A 22,291-nucleotide genomic window follows, 5' to 3' on the forward strand; every position below is an offset into this window, starting at 1 on the left:
CCGGGACCTGCCAACCTGACTATTTTTGTATTTAAAGAAAAGGATTAGAAAAACCCAACCCCAACCCCACCCCAGAACCAAAACTCGCTGTTGACTGAACCCACATTGACGCGATTTTAAGTTATTGCTGCCAAAGAGACGTATCGAGTCGGGGGGAGGGGGGCAGGGGGTGCTCGCAGTTCTTTGTTACTTTTTTTTTTTTTTTTTGGGTTTCTTCGTTATTTCTTTTTTTAATTCATTCGAGGCTTAGGATAATTGTGCAATTCCAGCTTCCGGAAGGAAATAGAAGTAAGCGGAGCTGAACGAAACCTTGAAATCAGGGCTGGTTCCTTTTGGGGTCTATAGACCAAACCCTGAGGTGAGAAATGTCCCCTGTGAGTGCCCCCCCGCCCCATGTCCTGGCTCCTGGCACCCCGTGTGCAGGTGGTGAGGGCACACAGATGCCCTTGTGCACAGACACGTGCACCCACGTGGGATGGGGCTGGTGCCAGCGGTTCTGCTCCGTGCCATGGGATGATCCCATCCTGGGCTGGGCACAGCTCTGGCACCAGGACCCTGTGGGATGAGCCCATCCCCAGCCTGGCACTGTGATGCCACTCGGGTTCCAGCCAGATGTTCCCATACTCGCCCACCCTCCTCCCACCCATCCAGCATGTTTCAGCCCACCCTGGAGCTGTATCTCAGCTGGAGCCCCCTCAGTGCTCAGAAGGCTGTTGTGGGGGTGAGGGGCTGTGCCCCAGGGCACAGCCAGGGTCCCAGGGGACCCCAACTTCAGCCCCAGGGTGGCTGTGCCGCCCCATACCCCCCATTGCTGGTTCCTCCCCACCACTAAGCAATTAATGCTTTATTTAAGTGTTTTATTTAAGTCCCCACCTGTCCTGTAACCCACCCCCCCCTCAGTTCTCCCAAGCTCTTCCCTTACCCTTTGCAACTGAGGGGCCACCCCCTGCACTGACCTGGGGTGCAGCACCCATGGGTGCTGCCCATGCAGGAGTGGGATGCTCCTGGGATTCCCTTCCCGCAGCATCCACCCTCCTGCCCCCCCTGCCTCCCCTTCCCTGCACACCACCAGCACCACAGGTGCTCGCCCCCCAAGCCCCTTGCTCCCAGGGGTGCTGGTCCAGCCCCCCACCCCACCCTGGGTTTGGTCTATGGCGCCGCAGGTCCCGGCTCCGGAGGGTGGATGAGGACAGAGCTGTGGCTTGGGTAACTTTTTTAATAGAAAGGCTCTTCTTACATGGTCTATTTTCTCAATACGGGTCATAATTGCTGTATTTTTTATCAGTGCTGATTTCCATACAGCTCCCAGCATGTGTGTCAAATCTCATCGGGCCAATAATAAAGTTTTTAAAATATCTTAAGCCGTTTCCTGCCCCGATCATTGCCCGGCACGCAGGATGGAGCCAGCTCGGGATGGACCCGGGGCCAGGCCGTGCCTCTGGCCGGGGAAAATGCTGCAGGAGGGAGGGGTGTGAGGGATTTAATTGCTCATAAATTACTTTTTCTCATAAAAAATTATCTCAGGTTACGTCTTGCAGGTGCCACCGAGCCAGGAGGTGCAGCGAAGCCCCCGGGGGCTGGTTGGAGCCAGGGTGGCTGCTCAGGGGTCCCGGGGGGGCAGCCCCTGGCACAGGGGTGGAAGAGGACAACGCTGTGGCCGAGGGGACCCCAGGCCTGTCCCCACCCAGGGCTGTGACCACCAGCCCTCTCCCACCCACTGCACCGTGCGCCAGTGGAGCCCTTCCCCTCACCCCTGCCCCGTGTGGTCCCCCACCCATCTGCTCCAGCCCTGGGCGAAGAGGAGGCACAGGAGAGGAAGAGGAGGCACATCATGGAGCAGGGAACCCTCGTGTACAGCTGGAGCCTGGACGGTCGCAGGAGAAGCTCTTTTCCTGCAGCGGAGCTGGAAAATCCGTCGGAGGGGACATGGGAGAGATGAACCACCACATTCCACTGGGACTGAGCCCCACTGGCACCACTCTGTGCCCGGCCAAGTGCCCACTGCCCGGACTGTGGTGACCAGGACATGCTGCACTAGTGATCAGGAAGTGCAAAATGAGAAATACAACGGAAAAAGCAAAAACTCTGTTCAGCATCAACCACTCACCCACGGGAGACACAATTGCTGCCTGGAAACCCCCTTCTCCCTGTTTTCAGAGCAAGGACAAGACTCCTGTGTCGGCTCCCTGGAACTGTGGAAGGGCCCGGGAGCCACCTCACTCGTGGGCACTCCCAGCAATAAGCTTAGCAAGTGTGTGTATATATATATTTATATATATTTATCTCTATCTATCTCTCTCTCTCATGCAGCCCTAGGAATAGAGGAAGAGCAAACAGCCAAGCAAGAGGTCTGGAGGGAGCTTCTGTCTGCGAGGAGCAGGGCCCCCCAACTGCCCCAGGCACCCCAAGGCTTCCACACTGCCCTCGCCTCCACAAGTGTTTTTTTCTAGCTTATATTTTACAGCAGTACCGTAATTCCCTACAATATCCTGAGCCCTGGCACTGCAGGAGCTCTGGGACCAGAGCCGGCCCTGTCCCAGCAAGGGCTGCAGTGCCACCACCCTGTTGCTGGTGTGCCAGCCTGGAGGATGGGGTGGGCATCCAGGGTCTAGTGGGAGCCTGGGAGCTGCCTACAGCTCCCGCCTTCCCTTGGCTTGCACAGGGTATCTGAGCTATCCCACCTTTCCTAGGGGTCCCTCCTGTCTGGGCAGGGGAGAGCAGGGGGACCGTGTCCCCTCTGCCACTGCCACCCCACCGGAGCACTGTGAGCCCCTGGAGCCCCTTCTCCAGCTGAGCCCATTTTCCCACCCATGGCAAACTGCTGCTCAGCCTGGGAACCATCCCAGCCCCAGGACGTGCTGCTCCAGCTCCGGGATGTGCTGCCACCACACTCCTTGGTGCAGGCACAGGACAGGTGACACGACCGCGGTGTGACCCTCTGCCACCGAGGGGGACAAGCTGGGTCTAGAGAAGAGAGAACTAGGGCACTAGCTTGAGCCTTTGGCTTTCAAAGCAGCAGGATTAAATAAATTCCGCCTAAAAACGAAGTCCTGGGAAGCCGGACATGCAGTGGTGAGGATGAGGAGGACGAGGAGGCGGCGAGTGCCGCGGGTGCCAGCGCTCCCCAATCAGCTGATGAGCGGAGCTGAGCGGTCATTCGTCACCGTTGGCTTCAGCTGGACGTTGGCAAAGGGGTTTCTGCGGAGGAAGAGGAAGGAAGAGTTAACGGGGGGGATGGCGGCAGCGGGGCTGGTGAGGACGGGGCACCGGCACAGCGAGCGGGCACTGGCAAGACCCCAGGAGAGCAGCTTTGGGAAGGGGTTAACTGGAAAGGCTCTGCCCTGTGGAGCCCCCAGCTGAGCTGCCCCCACTCCTCAGCTCCTCTCCCAGCTAAAGCCCTGGTAGGTGTCAGAGATGAGCCGAGGGCAGCTCCATGTGGGATGTTCTCCTACCTCACTCTCCATCAGCCTAAAGCAGGAGATGCCATGGGGGACCAGGGCTGGAGAAGCTGCTCCAGTCCCCTCCAGGCTGGACTCACACAGTTTCCACAGATGGGAGCACCACGAGATCACCTGGCTCTGCACTACCCTGCTCCAGGTTATGGCCTGACCTCCCAGCCAAGGGCAGAGCTGGCAGCTCCCTGCAGAGGCCTTGTGCTGCCTCTGGAGAAGTTAATATCCAAGAGTGTGGGAGATAAAGAACACCTGGATGGACTTGGCAGAGCCAAGAGACCAAGCCCATCCCAGCCAGCCTGACCTGGGGTTTCACCTACCTGGGGTGTCCCCCACACTGTCCTGTCACTTGGCCACCATCATTTGGCCAGGACAGGATACAGGGGCTGCCTTGGCATGGGGAGCATCCTTACCCCACCCCAGGAGGTCTCCTCTGTGCTCTCCCAGCAGGAGTTAACTCCCTGGAGGTGTGGGCAGCTCTGGGGGTTCCACTGGCTGTCAGGGGTGCCTGGGGTCATCGGGTCCAAACCTGCACTGGGCAGGGAGCCACCAAGCAGCTCCCTACCCATCCTCCCTGTCTCACCTGCCCAGCGCCCCCAGCCCTCCCCAGGGAGCCACACAATCCCTCTCCTTTCCCCAGTGGAAGCTATGGCCATGGCCCACCACACACATGGGTCCCACAGCTGGGCCACTGGCCAGTTCCCCACCATGGAGGCACCAGATGTGGGTGCATGTAAAGTGCCGTGGTTACCATCTGCAACTGGACTGAACAGCTTTGGGATGTCCCCAGAAGCTTTGGAATGTCCCCAGAGCAGAAGGAGGAGGCTGGGACCCCCAACCCCCCTGGGACGGGCACTCACTGTCTGCCCCAGGCCCCCTCCTTGCCATCCCTCACCTCTCCACATGCACTTTTTCTCTCCTTAGAAGATGAATGGTTTTTGCTTAAAAATAGGGTAATTAATTTCCCACCTAATTAATGCAGATGCTTAGATCACTTTCCCCCCCAGGATGCCAAAATAGATTCTCAGGACTGGAGGGAGAGGAGAAGTTGCTTTGATGAATCACCCAGGGCTCTCATTTAACTATTTCTGTGCTGGCAGAGAAGAGCCATTGGGGTGGAGCCTGCAACTCCAGGGAATACAGCTCATGGATCAAACAGAAACGGGAAGAGGGCTCTCCAGGCTCTGCAGTGCTGAGGTGGGTGTCGGCTCCCGGGGAAGCTCCTCCATCCCATCCCAGGGGCCAGGATGAGGAGGCTCCCAGGACAAGGAACCTCCTGGGACAAGTCTACAACAAGAAAGCTGCTCAAAAAACTCGAGGTTAGTGCGGACGTTCCCTGCCCCGCCGGAGAGTGGGCTGGGGCTGGCGATGGGCACCAGAGACCTACAACCGAAGAGGCTGGTTAGGGGCAGCGGGAAGCGCAGGAGCAGCTCAGCATCCCGGGAAGCACAGCCACGGCAGCGGAGCGAGTGGCCGTGCAGAGGCAGCGCGGTGAGACCCAGAGCTCCTGCCACCGGGCCGGGGACAAGCGGTGACCGATGGAGGGGACGGGGGCAGGGGGAAGCAGAGCGGTGGCACCGTCCCCGCGCAGCCCCGCGGCCTCACCCGCTGCCCAGCGCACCCAGGGCTCGACCCCCGACACCGTCAACTTACTAACTACGGGCAGGGGCACCTCAAAACCTGGCCACTTCAACATCGGGGCTGCAAGGGAAACAGAAGGCACGTTGGAGGACACCGGGACGCTTGATGGGAACAGAAGGTCGTGGTTAAGGAGAGACTTAAGGCTCCGGGCAGGCGGCCCCAGAGCCCGCCGGCCACCCCGCACGCAGCACGTCAGGCAGAGGAAACAGGAGGAAAAAGAAGAAAAAGGAGGAAAAGTCGTGTTTATTGAGTCGCTGGTGCTGCGAGGAGGGGAAGGAAGGGCACGGCCAGCCGGGAGCCACCTGGGGAGCGCAGGGGTCGGGCATGGCGGGGCTGCGGAAGGGAGGGGGGGCTTCCTTCCCCCGTGCCAGCCATTCCCGCTTTCCCAGCGCCGGGAAAGCGCAGCCGGAACGCTTGCATGCGGGAAAGCAGCAGCATCACCCCCCCTCAGTGCTCACAGAGGGGAACCCGGCTCTAAACAGTTGTCGCTGCTCACCGCTCAGGAAGCTGTTAATGCCAGCGGGCCGGGCGTGCAACGGGCAGTCAGCCGGAAGCTCCGTGCTTGCCCCCGCCGAGGACTATGACAAGGAACAAAAACATGGCATGGGAATGTGCGGCGGGCGATGCAGGCTGTGAGGGCAGCACACAGGCACGGCAGCCGAAAAAGACACCGAGGCCCAGCTCAATGCAATAAATAAAACTTTTATTCGAACAATAACTCAGTACAGGGCACAATTCTCTCTGGCTTTTAAAAAAAGGTTTTTCACCACTTTACAATCTCCACACAGGCTTTGCTAGGCTGGGTTTGTGGTTTTTTTCCCCCTCCCCTACTCTCTGTCATTCAGCGTGAAATATCCTGGGTTAAAAATCTTTAGCAAAATTCGGACATCGATGCAGGAAGGGCTCAGAACAACGTGCCTGTAGGCGAGGAGATAACCCAAAAACTGGTCCGGGGGGAGTCTATTGCCAGCAATGTCCCAGTAAACAGGCAATGTCAGAGGTCTTAAAAATCACATCAGAAAAAAGCGTGAACAGCTTTGCAGTGGAGACGGCCACGGGCACTGGGAGGGCTACGGGCGAGTGCGGGAGCAGGACCCCAGTGCCAGGTGGGAGCCCCCCTGGGCACTGCGGACCCACCGTGGGGGCACAGCGTGGGCTGCTCGCCCACAAGCCCGGGTTTAGGGAGCGAGTGTGTCCCCCTGGACCCCCAGCCCAACGTGAGGTAACAATACCTTGCTACAAAAGAATATATATAATACTTTATAAAAACAACGCAGGAAGTAACTCCTTCCGGGAAGGGTTCCCCCCCCCCCCCACGGCGTCGGGACCCAGCCCAGAAGCAGCCCTTTCCCCGGGGCGGGGGGTCTGTGCCATCCGCTTCTCCCAAAGCCACCGTGGTGGGATGGAAGCGGATCAGGCTGAGGGGGAGGCGCAGGGACGCTGCCCCCCCTCCGGGAACGGCATCCCGGGCGCGGGCATCCCGGATGCTCAGTAACAGTACGGACACCAGAGGCCATGCATATGTGTTCCAGTCTGGGAGTTTGGTCCAGGCTCGTGCGGGGCGGCCGGCGCAGCCCCGGGGGGACAGTGCATCGCTAACGTCACACGGGAGGACAAACACGGGTCCCACTAAGTGTCAGCTGCGCTCGGGCTGCGAGCACAGGCAGTTTCTGCTCCGAAAAGGCTTCAGAAACAAGGGCACTGTGAACACCAGGGAGGGGTGAGAAGCACCATGGTTTCCTTGAAGATCACAAGAGTTTCGAATCCAAAAGAAGTAGAGAAAGAGAAACGAAAGGGAAGGAAAAAAAAAAGGGAGGGGAAAGAAGCAGAAAGCTCTTCCAAGCAGCAAGGGGCCGCCGCGAGCCCGGGTGTCCTCACACCGTTGATACCAAACTGCCACTGCCGCTGCGGAACAAAGCACAGAGATGCCAGAGTGGCCGGGAGCGCCGCGAGGCTGCACCGTGCCGGGAGCCCAGCTCCCACACAGGACCCGCCACGGAGAGCCCCTCCCCAGCCACGGCTGTGGGCTCAACCCCGAGAGTGAGACGGGGCAGCACCAAGGCAGAGGGGACGGGGAAGGTGCCAGGGAAAGACCCTGAGAGCGTGTGCTCTCCATGGCCTCGCTATCCAGGGGCAAGCCCAGAGCAGGTCGGGGAGACGGGACTCTCCGGAGGAGCACAAGGCTGGGGACACCAGGGCTGGCCCTGGGACCTGCCCTCCCCGGGTCCCTCTGTGCTCACAGATGACACCTGCACTGTGTCCCCCACCGCTGGCCCCATCCCAGCCACTGCCAGTGCCCCGGGGAGCCCATGCAGGGACCCCCATGGGGACACGGCCCCACGGCTTCACCCACAGCCAACACCAACAGTTCACAGGGAATGTGACAGGAAGGTGACATCTTACCTGCTGACGGACCTCGTCCCGTAGTCATCGAGACCCTGCAGAGAGGAGGGAGGAAGCACAGTGAGGGGGGATGTGGGCTGTGCCTGTTCAGGTGCCACCAGAGGGTCACGAACAGACCAAAGTGCATCAGGACCCAGGGATGGCAGGGCCGAGAGCCGATGCATTTGGAGAGGAAAGGGAGAGATGGAGATGGCTGGAGTGAAATTCAGACAGCAGGGAGTGAAGTTGCACCACTCTCTGCAGAATTTATCTGACCAGACACAGGAAAAAGACAGCTGGGAGAGCCCTGCTCTGCCCTGCCCAGCCCTTCCGTGAAACTGAGCTCGATCTGCTTCTGAGATGCCAAACACTTGGAAGAGGACTGAACAAGCTTGAGAGACCAGTGAAATGTTCTGTGGAAAAGGGGTTTGTCTGTATTAACTCCCACCAGAAACCCACAGGGTTTTGGACCATTTTCTCCTTCAGCCGGTGCTGGACGGGCTTTGCAGTGGGGAGGGACTGAGGGGCAGATGGGGGCTGAGCTTGGAGAACATCCCTTAAGGACATCCCTCCTGAGTGAGGGCCTGCTGTGGGATATGGTCATGGAGCAGCTCTGCTCCCCATTACAAACACAGGTCACTGCAGGAAAGAGTCAGTGACCTCTGAACTGGCCACACACCAGGGATCAGAGACCCCCCTTCCCACTGTCCCAGGAATGCTCCCAGTAACAAAACCCACTTCCAGCAGCAAATCTTGCTGGGAAAACCCAGCAAACAGCAAGAAGTGGGGCTGTCCTTCCACCCCACTCCCTGCAGAGAGGAGTAGATCCCAGCTAGAGCACCCTGCTGAAGGGTTGGGTGCTGACTGGCCACCTCTCCCCCTCCTCATGCTCTCCCCACCTGCTGGCATGTGATGCCAATGTGGCTCATCCCATATGCTCATTTGGTGGGACAGCTCCACTACACCAGTGGCTCCTGGGTTAGGCTGATCCCATCTACACGTGCATCCTCCCCAGCTTGCTATCTGAGAAGCCCTGAGCTCTCTTTAGACACCTTCCAGAGCCCTGGCTGGGGTCTGCCCCAGCCCCACCGTGGGACTGTCACCGGCTTGAATTGGCATGTGCCAGAGAAAACGCTTCCAGCTGCCTGTGAGCAGCCTGTTTCTGGTGGGAGACTCCCATGGAGTCAGCAAGTGTTGTCCTTTGGGGGTTTACGGGGTTGTTTTGTGCCATTGCCCCCTGTGCCTTGCCCGTTCCCTCTCATCCACAGCTCTCCTCTCCTGCTGCCTCCCTGCAGCCCTCGTCCCTTCTCCCCAGGAGAGGGGGGGAGGTAGGAGCAGGGCCTCAGGCAAAGCACGTGGGTCACCAGGCAAAAACCAGCCAAACTGCCGTAAATCCCAAGGGAAACATTGCGTGCGTTGGACTTACAGCTGTCGACCTAGTGTAAGGCTTGTAGTGAGCGGAGGGTGCTTGGCAGAGGCCACTGGAATAGTCTTTAATTGCACACCCATAGGGCATTAGGTAGTCCTAAAACAACGAACAGAGGTTGGAGAGCCGCCCTCCGGCACCCCCACGCATCCGACCACGCCGGGACCGGGAACACGCTCCCGCACATCCCGCCCAGGCGGAACGGGGAAGCCGCAGACCCCCAGCCACCACGGCCAGGGACCATGCCCAGGGATTTGCTCCAGCATCCCCCATTCCTAAAACGTCCCCCGGCGTGGGAGCAGCCCCGGCGGCGCGGGCTCACCTGGGAGAAGGCGGGCACGGCCACGCTGTACGGCCGCTGCTTGAAGGTGCTGCCGCCCTGCGCCGGGAAGGCCTGGGAGGCCATGCCGTAGTCGGGGGGCGGGATGGCGATGTCGTCCTTGTCCAGGAGGTTGCCGGTGCTGCTGCTCTTCCCTTGCTGCAGGCTGAGGGGGATCCAGGGCAGAGGCATCAGCACCAGCCCACGCCGTGCAGAGACCCCCAGGCCACTCGCCCACCCACGGCAGGACCCCACGGCAAAAGTCAACCCAGGCCAGTGACCACCCGCCTGTGCTGGGAGTTATTTCTAACAAGAATTCTTAAATAATTCCTAACCCGCATCCCAAGTCCACAAGGCCATCCTGGAAGTGGCACAGGGAGCCCCTGGCACAGTGCTCCTACCTGGTGTGGACCCGCTCGCTGCCATCGTTGTCGAGGACCCGTGTGTAGGAGAAAGGAAACCAGCCCCTCCTGAAAAGCAAAGGCAGGGGTGAATCCAAAGGTTTATCCATGGAGTATCCAGACGAGGTTGCTTTCAAGGACAGCCCCCACACTCACATTTTGGTTTTCTCGCTCTCTCCATAGTGCCAGCCGTCCCGGGCCTCTGGGACCAGCAGCGTGATGAGGTCGCCCTCCTTGAAGCTCAGGAGGGTGCTGTTGTCCCCGGCAGCGTGAGAGAAAATGGCCTGAACCCTCGTCCTGCCGTTCCTCTCGAGCCCGGCAGCCATGGAGCTGGAGCGTGGCAGTGTCTTGTTTTCAGCTGCAGGGCACAGAGACCAGTGAGTGCCCCAAGTCCTTGACCCCCTGGCCATACCCAGGCACAGGAGAGGCCCCTACCCTTCCTTAGTTTGTCCCAGGTGCCAACAAAGCCTTCAGTGTGACTCACACCTTCCCCCTGAACAAACAGGTTCAGACTCTCGGCATCACCCACCAGCTGCAGCAAAGGGAGAAGCCTCCCTGCGCCAGATTCCACAAGATTTTCCTCCTGGAAACCCTGTGAATCTCCACAGCAGAGCCCAGCTCCATCACTTCCTTAGCCCCAGGTCAAGAGGGACGGGCAGCCCTTGACACCAAGGGGGTGCTGTTGGCCACTGTCCCATCACCACCAGCATCCCCAATAACCATCCCCACCGTGGCTGCAGGTGGTCCCTGCCGACCTCTCCTTGAGCATCAGCTGGCACAGGCAGACCCAGGCCCCCCAGCAGCCCCCCGAGGGGAGGACGGGGCCTCACCTGAGGCGTAGCTGTTTTTCGGTGGCACGTTTTTGCGAACTGGGAGTGTGTTGGAGTAAGAGTCACTCAGCTGCTTCTGAGGCTGGGGAGGAGATAAAGATTTGGGCTGTGCTGGCTTCATCTCAGACCAGTGGTTGTACCCGTCGCTGTCTGGGCCTGAGACTCCGTTCATCACCGGCATGGCCTCCTGCGCCGACATGCGCTGCGAGAGAGGAGGGGAGGGGAACAGGGGAATGTCCTCGTTAGGCATCCCAGCACAGCTCGGGGCAGGGGGCAGATCAGAGCTTCAGCCTGTTTGGTTTAGTTCCCCAGCCAGAACACTGCTCTGAGGGGAGCAGCGGGGTCACCTCTGTGGTATTTTACTGCTCTGAGCTGCCTTGCACCTCCTGAGCTCTGCTGCTCGGCTCGTGACCCCACATCACAGGGGAGACCCTCTTCCAAAGGAGTCACTTCAGGGGCTTTCTCCCACAGTTACTGGGGTACCTGGGTTCAGTTCCACAGCTCTGGGACCAGCCTAACGGGGACCAGCCCGGCCAGACAAGTCCAGCTCGTGGGTTCCCCAAACCACCCCCAGAAGCCCCTGTCCCTCCACAGTTCAGTAACCCCGGTGGGATGGGATGGGACAGGTTGCCTGTTCCCATGCCCGGCTCCTTCCCACATCCCAGGATGGCACATGCATGGAACTGCCCGTCCCTGTGGATCAGTGACAGCCCATCCAAAGGCCACTTGCCGAGGACAGCGGTGACACCGGCCCGGGCTCGTCCCTCCGGCTTTGCTCAGAAGGGCAGCACAGCTTCCACCATGGAGATACTTACTCCTACAAAAGGTGCCAGCTCCGGGGGGACAGGGAGAGGTTTGGCACCAGGGATGGGGTCAGAGATGATGAGGTTGGACTTGGATGTGGACAGAGGGCTGGGCATAATGGTGCCATTGCTGCTGGCAGCCATCTGCTGCATCAGCTGTATGGCGCGGTCCGGGATCTTGTTGGGATCCGAGCAGGATTGCTGCCACAGCGGCAGCTTCTGTGTCAGCATCTCCTTCCCCTGCAAGAGGAAAACAAGGTGTGAGGGCACAGGGTATGGAAAAATGCCCCAGCTCTGTCCTGCTCCCTGGGCAGCTCCACATGGATCCAGGGCTGAGCTGATCCAGGATTGATCAACAGCTCTGTGTGTGGCATGGGCATGGTAACACACAGGGATGTCCTGCTTCCAGGTAAGATAACACACAGGGATGTCCTGCTTCCAGGCTCTGATGGCAGCTAAGCCAGGGCAGTGTCATGAAAAATGGGAAGGAGGGAAGGAAAAGGTAATCCATCTCCCTGACTTATTCTGAGGCATCCTGTGTGCAGCATCTGCGGGCTGCAGGGAGCTGGGCAGGGCACTGGGCTCTGTGTGGAACAGAGGAATAAAGCCTGCCCAAAGGCTTGGCAGGGCACAGCCCATGCTCCGTGCTGGCCCCACATCCCAAGGGATGAGCAGCATCTTTTGGGTGCTCAGCCCTGACAGCCTCCAGCTCCCCTCACTGCATCCAGACTCTGCTGCTCCCTGCCCGTGGAAGGACCAGCAGCCACCTGCTGCCATGCTCCAAGCCAAGGGGGGAAAAAAGATGGAGCTAAACTTGTCCTTATTCTCCCAGGATGTGCGAGCATCCCATCGTGTGACTCTGAGGGGGAAGATGTCCTAAACCCCCTGAGGTCAATCCCCCACTACAGCAGAGGGTGACCCTACACTTCTGCCTGACTTCACCTGGAGACAACTTGGTCCCCGTGTATCAAAACCCCACTAAGCTAATTTCGAAGTCCCAGCACATTTCCCCAGTATGTCCCAGCAGTTCCAGCCTTGGGACCCTCCAGGAGCTGCAGGCAACAGTGGGATGGAGTTTTTAGCTGGACACCCATCACACTCTGGACAAGCCACCTGCAAAGTCCCTCCTGCAAAATCACCCTCCATGTGCTGCTGCAGCAACAAGATTTTGGCTCGTGCCTGCTGACCCCCAGCCCTGGGGGGATGTTTTTCCCTCCTGCACTGCGCTCGCCATGCCAAGCGTGGATCCATCCCGCGGCGCAGCGCGAGGACAGCGCTGACTAATCCCAACTCCCTCTCCTGCTCCCGGAGCCAAGCGTGGCAGTGACAGATGGCTGCTGTGAGCCACGGAGGGTGGTGCTGGGGAACAACCAGAATGGGAGCACGAGGCTGCAGGAGCAGCACCGGCGTTCCCAGCCCTCATCCGGAGGGATTCTGCTCTGGGCCAATACGGGATGTCGTATCAACACGGGCAAGAGGGATGTGGGGCTGCCACAGGCAAGAGGGATTAGGAGCAGCTGTTCCTGCTGGGGCATCCCCCTCTGTCCCTTGAGCTGCAGGAGCCCCACCAGTTTTGCCTTTTGGAATATCAGGCTGTTCCACAGGCAGTAGCTTGAGACAGGAGCATCCCCCCAGTGACGGGGCAGCCGGGACCGGCTCCGGTGGGTGCGACTCACCTTGGCGTGGTAGGTGATGGCACTCTTGGCCACCGCGCACTGCTTCTCCACCAGGAAGCAGAACCGTCTCCTCTCTTCTGTCAGAGCTGTCTTGTAGCCATCAGAGACGTAGTTTTCCAGCTCCCCTTGCTTGTTGCTGATGGCTTCGATGTACTAGAACAGGGAGAGGAGCTGCCGTCAGCACTGAGCGTGGGGCAGGGGGTGCTGCAGCGTCCTCGGAGAGGGGCCAGTGGTGGGGGCAGCAGGCAAGGAGCCCCCCCCAGCAACATGTGCCTGCACAGCCCCTCCAACCCGCCCTTACTCATCGGAGCCCCCCACGCAGAGGCGCTGACTCAGCTCGTGGGCTGCCGGACGAGCTGTACCCGCGGCCGCCGCTCACCACGGGCTCGGAGGCGCCTGCGGGGCCGGGGGGGCTGCCCCGATGGCCCGGCCCTGGCAAGCGGCCCCCGCAGCCCCGGCTCGTCCCTGCCAGCGCACAAACCACGCGCGGCTCCAGCCGGGCTGAACGCCCCCGGCACCTCCCCTGCTGCCGCTGCCTGCACCCAATCCCTGCCGGTGTCCATCGCCAGGTGGGCAGGGCTGTGCCGCCGGCAAGGGGGGGCTGCAGCGGGATGGCACGTGGGCCCCTCCAACACACACAACCAGCAGCGATGCTAAAACTACCACCAGTGTCTTCAATCTGTGTTAGCCAGTCAGCCACTGGGACGCAAGGACAGTGCCAGGGCAGTGCCACACGCTGGCACAGGACCCCATGGTGAGGACTGCGGGGGTGGTTGTTCCCAGGGGCTGCACCCCAGGCCTGGCAGACGCTGTGGCCCTGCCAGTGCCAGGCAGAGATTCCACAAATGCGGCAGCCAGAGGCTCCTCCACTGGCTCCTGCTCTCCCTGCGTGCCGGGTGCCAGCACGGCTATGCCACACCAAGCTGTGCCAGCACTGGCACAGGGGCTGGGGGAACACAGGGGACTCCAGGGACTGCAGAGCACCACCAGGACCCCTGAGCACGGAGCACACGAGGTGTCCCCAGCTCCCCAACCTGCCCACTTTCTCCTCTCTCCATCCCTTTGGATGCCCCCAGCTCCACTGCAGAGAGCTCCCACCTGTGATGTGGCACCAGGAGAGCAGCATCTGTCACCCACCCATCGCTGTCCTGCCCCGTGACACCTCCTTGTCACCGGCTCTTCCCTGGGATAGCAGCACCAAGCTGGAAAGCCACAACCACCCCCAGCCCAGGCAGGGCTGGACCTACTTCAGGCAGCCCCAACTTCTCCAAGACAGGAATCAAACTGAAATTCAGGGCCCAAAGCAGCTTTGCTGCTTTCTTCATGGTTATCAGTTATTTTTAGCATGCTACAATATTTATTAGCAGACATAAAATGGAGCAAACCAACAAAAGCAACGAGATTCAGTGACATCCCAGACTTCAAAGGGGCTATTTCGGGGCTGGACCTGGTCCTGTTCCCACCCTGCTCTGAGCATCCCCCCCAGCAGCAAACCCTGTGCACGGTTCGTGGCAGATCAAGCAGGTTTTAGGTCTCCCCACAAGCACCAGCACAGGTGGGGGAAATGGGTTAAAAACCCAGTTTGCAACCAACAACCCTGTTTCAAGGAGAGGTTTTCCCCCCCAAAAATTAGAAAATCCAGTGCAAATGCCCGCAGTCAGGAACAGAAATAAGTGAAGAGAACTGAGCTGATGCCACCGGGTGCAGAAGTGGAAGCGGTGGAGGTTTTGGCGTCAGCCCCAAGCCAAGGTATGGAAGGCTGGTGGCAGCCGGGCTGTGCCGGCAGGGCAGGGGAGGAGGCGGCAGCAGCCCCGGACACGCCGGGGGCGGGAGCAGGCGGCCGTGGGAGGATGTGCTCGGGGAAGGCATCGCTCCTGCTGTGGGCTTGGGACAGCAGCACGCCGCCTCCTCCCGGGTATTATTAGCCGGGAACAGCACATGGACAGAGCCCAGAGGCGTCAGCACGGCAGTGGCGATGGGAGCCAGGGGGATGGATGCCCTCAGTGCCAGCCTGGAGAGCCCCCGGCTCCCCCATGGTCTGGTGCCCCAGCTCCTCTATGGCAGCTCTGCTACACCTGGGATGGATCGAGCATTGCTATCCCCACACACAACTCCCTAAAAGTTTCTGTCCCAGGGGAAGCACCAGGACAATGCTCCCACTCCTGCAGAGCCCCATTTCTGGAAGGCAGCACAGCACAACTCTGACAGCACCTGAAATAGCAGGAGCGTGGGAGCACACACAGACCCTGACCCCCAAAACTCAGCCTGCCTAATTTACTAACTGGGCCATTGAGAACGAGAAGGTGAGGACTGAAATGAGCCCAGCTCCAGCTAATTTGGTTCAGCAGCACAAGGACCATCCCGCCACGGTTCCCTGTAGGATCACCATCCCCGGGTCAGCCACTGCCATGCCCCAGCACGGCGGGCGGGCACAGCTCCAGCCCAAACACACCACAACACAGGGAGAAACCCTTATCTCAGCAACGTGAGAGCTTCAGTTCTAACCATGATTTAAATATGCAGGTACAAGCCTTATTTACACCCCTGCTTGCAGGCTGGTTTTGCAAGGATCCTGCTGATTCCTCAGCTGAGGAAAGGCTTGTCTCAACGGCTCAGCCAGTCGGAACACGCCGCTTCGCGAGCACAGAGCCCACGCTCTAAACTTAGTACTCAGAGCTTTATATACTTTATGTAAATATGCTCCGTGTGCCATTGATTTACCCAGAGCCTTGATTTTACACGTTATTCCATCACAAAATGGCGAGCGACGCTCCTTGTTCACGAGGTGCTTTTCAGTTTGGGTTTGCTCGAAACGACAGTGAGCTTTCAGATAATGCCTAGAAAGGCAAATTTAAATAAAAACCCTTCTAGATGTGCCAGATGCACAGGGAAGAAGTAACACACAAAGCACAGTGTAAAAACCTCAGGAGTACAGTCCTTGGGAGCCAAACACCTTTCTCAGCTTGGCATGATATGATACCCCCTGTAAGGGCTGGGGGAAGGTGCTTCACCCCAGCCTTGGTGCACTCAGGCTCTGCAGTAGCCTCTCCAAGAACCCCCCGACCACTCGAGTGCTGCATTGCAAATTGAGACCTTGATTTAGGTTGTCAGCTTCAAATTCACATTTTAGGCATTGTCTAAATAGAATTCCCAGCTTAAAGGAGGAAAAACTCCCAATTTATGACCTGAGCAGGCAGAGAACCAGCCACAGCAGTGGTTATGGCTGTGCCCAAGGCCAGAGCAAACACTGGAGCCACCCAACAGCCCCAGAAAATCTTTTCTGGGTTTCTAGGTTGGAGAGGCCTCAAATAACTCCCCCGTCCCCCCCCCTGCCTCCCGCATCCACTTCCAATTCACGGGAGCCGCTGACCTAATTAGCAATGTCAGCACGTGGCGGGGCCGGGCAGCGGCTCTGGCACAAGAAGCTGCCACAACACAGGTCTGGCAGAGCCAGGGCCCCTGCCTGGTGCTGGGGTGGACCCCCAGCCGTGGGGGCTCAGCCAGGGACCCCCCAGTGCCCGGGCACACGAGCGACGCTTGGCCACGCTGGGCAACCTCCACCCTGCAGCCCAACCAGGTCACCCCCACGGTCAGACAGAGAATTAGGAACGTGAGAAGGTGGGAAGGGAACAAGCTGCTGCCAAGCCCCAGCTCGAGCGGCCGCTGTCGGCCCCGGCACAGAAAGGCAGGGCACACACAGTCCTGGCGTGCTGCTGACACCTTCCCAACGCCACAGCGACACATCCAGGGGTGTGAAGATCAAAGAGCAGCTGGGAAGTGTCAAGACCCGAGTTCCTTTCAAGCACACGCTGCTGTCAGGGCAGGTAGAGCAGCACCATCGTCACCGCGCTCCTGCCGAGCCTTTGACAACCACATCCTCACTGGGAAATCAGTTCAAACTGTTCCATCCCAGCCAGGAACGTGCAAACTGGTTGGGAATGTGAGCCAAGGGCAACGCTGAGCCCCACCACAGCAATCATCACTACAGACCCTTCTCGGTGATCGGGTGCATCTGGCACTGATCAGGCTGAGAGAAGGACAGGACCCAGGAACAAGTAGGAAGAAGCTGCCTTGGGGTCACCAGCACACCTCAGTTTGGGCTGCCAGGACACCACAAGGCTGAGTTTTGAGGCCTGAAATCCAAGGGGAACACATGGTGGACGTGCTTCTATCCTGCACCAAGAGGGATGCAGAGCAGGGAAGGGACTGTGCCACTGCACCAGCTCCAGCTGGTGACCCTGAGGAGGGATTGCTCAGGACCAGTGGCACAGAGCAGTGGAAAAAGACAAAGAAAAGGTCAGGGAAGCAAGAGGACTTTCAACTGTGCTGGATCAATGCAGCAGGCTGAAATACCTGGAAGGAGTAAACATGGAGAGAAGGGAGGATTTATTTAAGGAACCACGAGGGAGAATAGCTAGAAAGTAATGGGATAAAATAAAAAAGAAGTTAGGCTGATTAGCAGGGCAAGAGCATCTAAGCTGGGGAACAGTCTCAAGGCAAACGAGCCGAAACCCTCCCATGGCATAGAGCCAAGGTGAGGAGAACCAGCAGCCAGGGATGCTCAGCCCCGACAGCTTTCCCTCATTCCCAGAAATTGCTCCTTGCATGGAAGCTGGCAGACCCCCCAGAACCACATGGGCACCCTGGAGCCCTGCACCTTTGCCAGGGAGAGGACAACCTCCCCTTGCCCTGCCCAGGCACATCTCCACACACTGCCCTGATGTGCTGCCCAGCTCCCTCCCTGCTCCAGCTCCAGCTCCAGCCACAGCCCGCGCCCGGACACTGCTGCTGATGGTTATCCAAGGTGATGTGGAACGCAGAGCGGATCCTGGGGAGCCAACCCCAAGAGTCCCTGTGCTCCAAGGACACCAGCCAGCCTCCCTCCCCCGAGAAGGGCTGTCTCCCCTCGTTACACTCCCTGTCTCCCCTCGTTACGGTCCCTGTCTCACACATCTGCTCGCTGGGCACCAGCCACATCCCTTCCCTGCTCCTGCTCAGCACCAGCCACGCACACATGTGACATTACATAAAACTCAGAGAGCAGAGCAGCAGGGAAGCACTGGCTCCAGCCAGCTCTGCGGGGGCTTCACCAGCAGCTGCTAAAACCTTCCCTCGACACAGGGACACCCCCGAGCAGCGGCTCCGGGCACAAGGTTCAGTACCAAAACGCTCATCAGACACAGCCCTGAGCTGCACAGGCACTTCCAGGGAACACTTCCAGGGATGGGGCAGCCACAGCTTCTCTGGGCAACCTGTGCCAGGGCCTCTCACCAACCTCACAGGGAAGAATTTCTCCCCAGTATCCCATCTAACCCTGCCCTCTGGTAGTGGGAAGCCATTCCCCCTTGTCCTGTCACTCCAGGCCCTTGTCACAAGTCCCTCTCCAGCTCTCTTGGAGCCCCTTTAGGCACTGAAGGGGCTCTGAGGTTTCCTCAGAGCCTTCTCTTCTCTTGCTGAGTTTGGGCATGTCCTCCCTCAGCCTAAATCCTAATCCAACCTGCAGAGAATCACCTGGAGCCACAGAGCTTTCAGAGTCCTTCTCCATTTGACTTTCACATAAACCTCATAACCTGGTTTGTGCAAACTTTGTGTCAGTTAGAGCTTCCTGACCTACACCTAAAATTACTTCTCCTGATGGGAATATCCAAATGAGGTTTCAATGACAAGTTTATAAAACCCCCCAGTTATTTGGTACAGTAGTATTTAATGCTTAAAATATTCCCACAGGAGCAAGGACAGGTGTGGGCAAAAGAGAGATCTGGGCAGAGGATGAGCTCAGTCCCCACAGCCCACCCAGGGTCACCCCCTGTCACCCAGGTCAGGTACAGCTTTTCACCACAAACACCCGGCCTCAGCTTTGCTGTTTAGGCTGAATTACAGCCAGTTTGTCTCAGGACAGTGCAGAAATCCAATTGCTCACAGCACTAATAAGATTTGATAAATAATTTGAACCAACATAACTTCATTGCTGAGCTGCTGATTCAATCCAGGTCCCAAACCCATCATGACCTTGATTTCATGGCTTGATCACAAACCAGCCTTTAATGAAATTACAGCACTTGAGCTTCCTCGGTGACTGTTTAATCTTAATATTGTTTTCATTCTTCTTCACCAAACACGTGAAGTGAATGGAATTGGTTTGTTCTCCCGGTTTCCAGCACAGGTCAAAGCCCCATCTCAGTCACTCCTGGAGGAAGATGAGCCATGCGAGGCAGGCGCTGCCTCAGCCCTCGTGTGGAGCAGCAGCTCGGCACTGATTCACGAGGAACAAAAGCCTGGCTTAACACAACGCTCAGCAGAGCAACCCACAACCACAGCATCGCTCCCCACCATGGCAGGCAGGGCTGTGACAGAGCTGGAAAATCACTCCTGCAGCCTAATGGCACTTGGAGCTGCTTTAGAGCTACGTGAGCTGTCTGCACTGCAAACCACGAGGTGTTTTAGCTCCTCAACCATTTAATGCTGCAACACTCGTCCTCATCTATGAAACTCCAAAAATCAGCACAAGGGAGAGGCTGGATGGTGTGGGACATGCAGGCAAGCCTGGATCAGCTCTCCCCATGCAACGAGGGGCTGGGGCAGCTCAGGAGAAGCCTCCTGCAAGTGTCCCTGAGCATCACACCTCCTCAACCCCCCTGCTCCAAAGCTACTGCTCACCAGCCATGAGATAATTCGTTATGTGCAGTCCCTGCTGAACTTCAGCACTTATTTCTTTATAAAGGGGGAAAATCTGAATTAAAGAGTAAGAGGGGAGACATTTGGGCTGTTTCACTTGGCTCTGTGATTGATCCAGCAGAACATGGAGCCAGAGCCACACTGGTGTCCCAGCCCAGACAAGGGATGTCCTCTGCCACTCAGCAAAGCAGAGCCTGGATGGCCCCAAATCTCCTCTCACCTTGAGGGATGTTACATAAAGCAGGCCCTGGAGCTCCCTGCAGGACAGCACTGCCACTGCTGCTCCCCCACACGTGTCTCACCCACCCGGCTCGCTGCCAGGCGATGACAGGATGTGGTCACTCAACAAGTGGTGAAGAGGCAGAAAGGAGCAATTCTGCTTCCTGGAGCATTAAATATGAAGAAAGATGATGACAGAGCATCAGACTCCTGGCTGCTGGAGCAGCTTATGTGCATGAGCCCTCAGAAGAGCAAGATGTTATTGCTGTACTGAAGGAGGTGACTGATGCAGCTACCAGGACGTTTCCATCAACAGCAGCTTCTCCCACGACCAGACAAGTAACCAGCCCCAGCCCACCAGGAGAGCTCCATCCAGCCGTGGCTGATCCGTCTGCGGTGCAGCCATCAGCATCCCAAAAGCATCACAAGGTGCCTCCAGCGGCTTTGAGGACGACACCAGGGGTTTGGCAAGTGGCCACAGGGGTGGCTTCAGGCCAGCCCAACAGACTGAGCACCACGCAGAGGGGGAGCTGCCTGGGGCTCTGCTTTAACCAGCCTGAGAAAGACTTTTGTGGAGCAAAGCCCAACAAAGTTTTGCAGATGCTCCTGATCCACTCAGAGCCCAGTTCCAACTCCACAAAGCCCAGTTCCAACTCCACAAAGCCCCACACAAGGCTCCCTCCTCGGGCCAGTGCCCACTGGAACCCCCTTGCTGCAATCCCTCTGCTCTCTGATGCCCAGGCAAAGGTAAGAGCAGCATCAAGGGTGGCCCAAAACACTCTCTTTTTCTGTTAAGGAAACACCAGCTCTGCAGGCAGTGGAGAGCAGAGGGGGACTGCCCTCTTGTCTGAATCCAGCAATTTTAACTTTGTATTTTGATCTAAAGCAAAGCAAACCCCAGCCGTGCGCAGCTGGGCAGTCACAAAAATCACAGAATATTCTGAGCTGGAAGGGTCTCATAGCTCTCTAAGCTCAAAAGCCATCATAAGGCTTTTTCAGAGATAAGCGCTTCCTAAATACTTACTGCTGGAAGATTAAAGGGAATGAGTGCCTGATCCTGTTTCCCTGCCCAAAGAGCTGTGCTAACAGGACTATCCCATCCCTGCCACATCACAGCGGGAGGCTCAGCCCACCCCTCCTCTCCAGCTGCACACAGCCCAGCCCGTGATGGATTCCCTCCTCCTCCTCCTCCGGCTGTGGGATGGGGATCCCTGTGGGTTTGGCAGGAGAGGGCTGGCTCTGGCAGCACTTTTGCTCTGTTGGCCCCCCAGCAAGTGGAGGGTAACAGAGGTTTGATCCCCATGTCCCCCACGCTGAGCTCGGTGCCTGACAGGGCTTTTCTCGCTCAGCAGGAATTTCGGAGCCAGGGCTTGTGGAGTCACCACGCTCAGAAGTGGTTTGAGCTGCTCAGCTCTGGAGAATGCACCAGTACCCCCCTCAGCAGGCTGGACACAGAGCTGTGCTGTGCCAGCACCTTCCAGCCCCACTCCAGCACCTTCCAGCTGGCTGTGCCACCTCAGCACCTTCCAGCCCCATTCCAGCACCTTCCAGCCCCATTCCAGCACCTTCCAGCCCCATTCCAGCCCACTGTGCTGCCTCAGCACCTTCCAGTTCTGTGGCTCCACACAGGACCCACACCCCAAGCGACGATGGTGGGTACGTTTTCCTCCTCCAGTGCTTGTTCTGATTCACACCACCGTTTCCCAAATTTCAGTGCAATTAGGAACGTCACTTTCCCAGCACAGCCCTCCCCGTAACTCTCTGCTGGTGGCTAAATGCCACTAAATGACATTAAATTCACCCCCACGAGCAAAGTGCCACTGATGTTCAGATCCCCTTCAGCAAACAGGGATCACTGACATGTCACTGCCCGTGGCACCTGAAGAAACAGACTCTGGTCCCAACACAACACACACTCCCACGCCTCGAGACAGGACTGGGTAATTCCTGGGTTCTGGCTTCATCTCCCCCTTTCCAAGCTCTACTCATGCTGCCATCACTTACAGCCTCAACTCCCAGCAGCACCCAGCTGTCAGCCAGGGCACGGAGGTACATCAATTATCCCTTAAAGTTTGCCAGGACCAGCCGTGCTCCGGGCAAAGCTCAAACTGCAGAGTGCAGGAGACACGAACTCCTGCTGTGAACCCACCAGAGACCCAAGTGCCACCGTCCCTTGGCACGTCCTGGCACTGCCACGATGTGCCTTGGATGCTCCTCAGCGAGACCCTGAACCCCACTGCCCCTCTGCAGGGAACCCCAACGCCTCACCCCGCAGCACAGCCCCCCGAGATGCCGTGAGGGACCCCGGCACCCCGAGGAGCGCGCGGTGGGCACGGAGCCCACGGAGCCCACAGAGCCCACGGAGCCCACGAGCCCACAGAGCCACAGAGCCCACGGAGCCCGGAGCCCACGGAGCCACGCGCCGTCACACCGCGGTGACTCAGCACAGCCGCCCCCGCCGCGGGGG

General features: G+C 58.5%; 1 protein-coding gene across 7 annotated transcripts in view; it reads right to left on the reverse strand.

Moving 5' to 3' along the window:
• Positions 1-1,205: 1,205 nt before the first annotated feature.
• The window catches only part of BAIAP2 (BAR/IMD domain containing adaptor protein 2), a 33,191-nt gene continuing 12,105 nt past the window's right edge, over positions 1,206-22,291 (reverse strand). Inside the window, exons 6-15 of one of the 7 annotated variants that reach the window (XM_018073334.2) lie at positions 12,931-13,083; positions 11,267-11,494; positions 10,452-10,653; positions 9,778-9,979; positions 9,622-9,690; positions 9,224-9,386; positions 8,902-9,000; positions 7,497-7,531; positions 5,106-5,153; positions 1,206-3,198 (exon numbers count right to left, since the gene is read on the reverse strand). In XM_018073334.2, the coding sequence (XP_017928823.1) occupies positions 5,126-5,153; positions 7,497-7,531; positions 8,902-9,000; positions 9,224-9,386; positions 9,622-9,690; positions 9,778-9,979; positions 10,452-10,653; positions 11,267-11,494; positions 12,931-13,083 (1,179 nt within the window). In that variant the 3' untranslated portion in view covers positions 1,206-3,198; positions 5,106-5,125. Of the gene's footprint in view, positions 3,199-5,105; positions 5,154-6,294; positions 6,999-7,496; positions 7,532-8,901; positions 9,001-9,223; positions 9,387-9,621; positions 9,691-9,777; positions 9,980-10,451; positions 10,654-11,266; positions 11,495-12,930; positions 13,084-22,291 lie in introns of those variants that run through there. The other 6 variants (XM_018073337.2, XM_018073339.2, XM_018073332.2 and 3 more) reach the window with 6 other exon arrangements.

This window comes from Manacus vitellinus, unplaced genomic scaffold (genome assembly GCF_001715985.3).
Source record: "Manacus vitellinus isolate BGI_N305 unplaced genomic scaffold, ASM171598v3 scaffold_24_pilon, whole genome shotgun sequence".
Taxonomy (NCBI): Eukaryota; Metazoa; Chordata; class Aves; order Passeriformes; family Pipridae; genus Manacus; species Manacus vitellinus.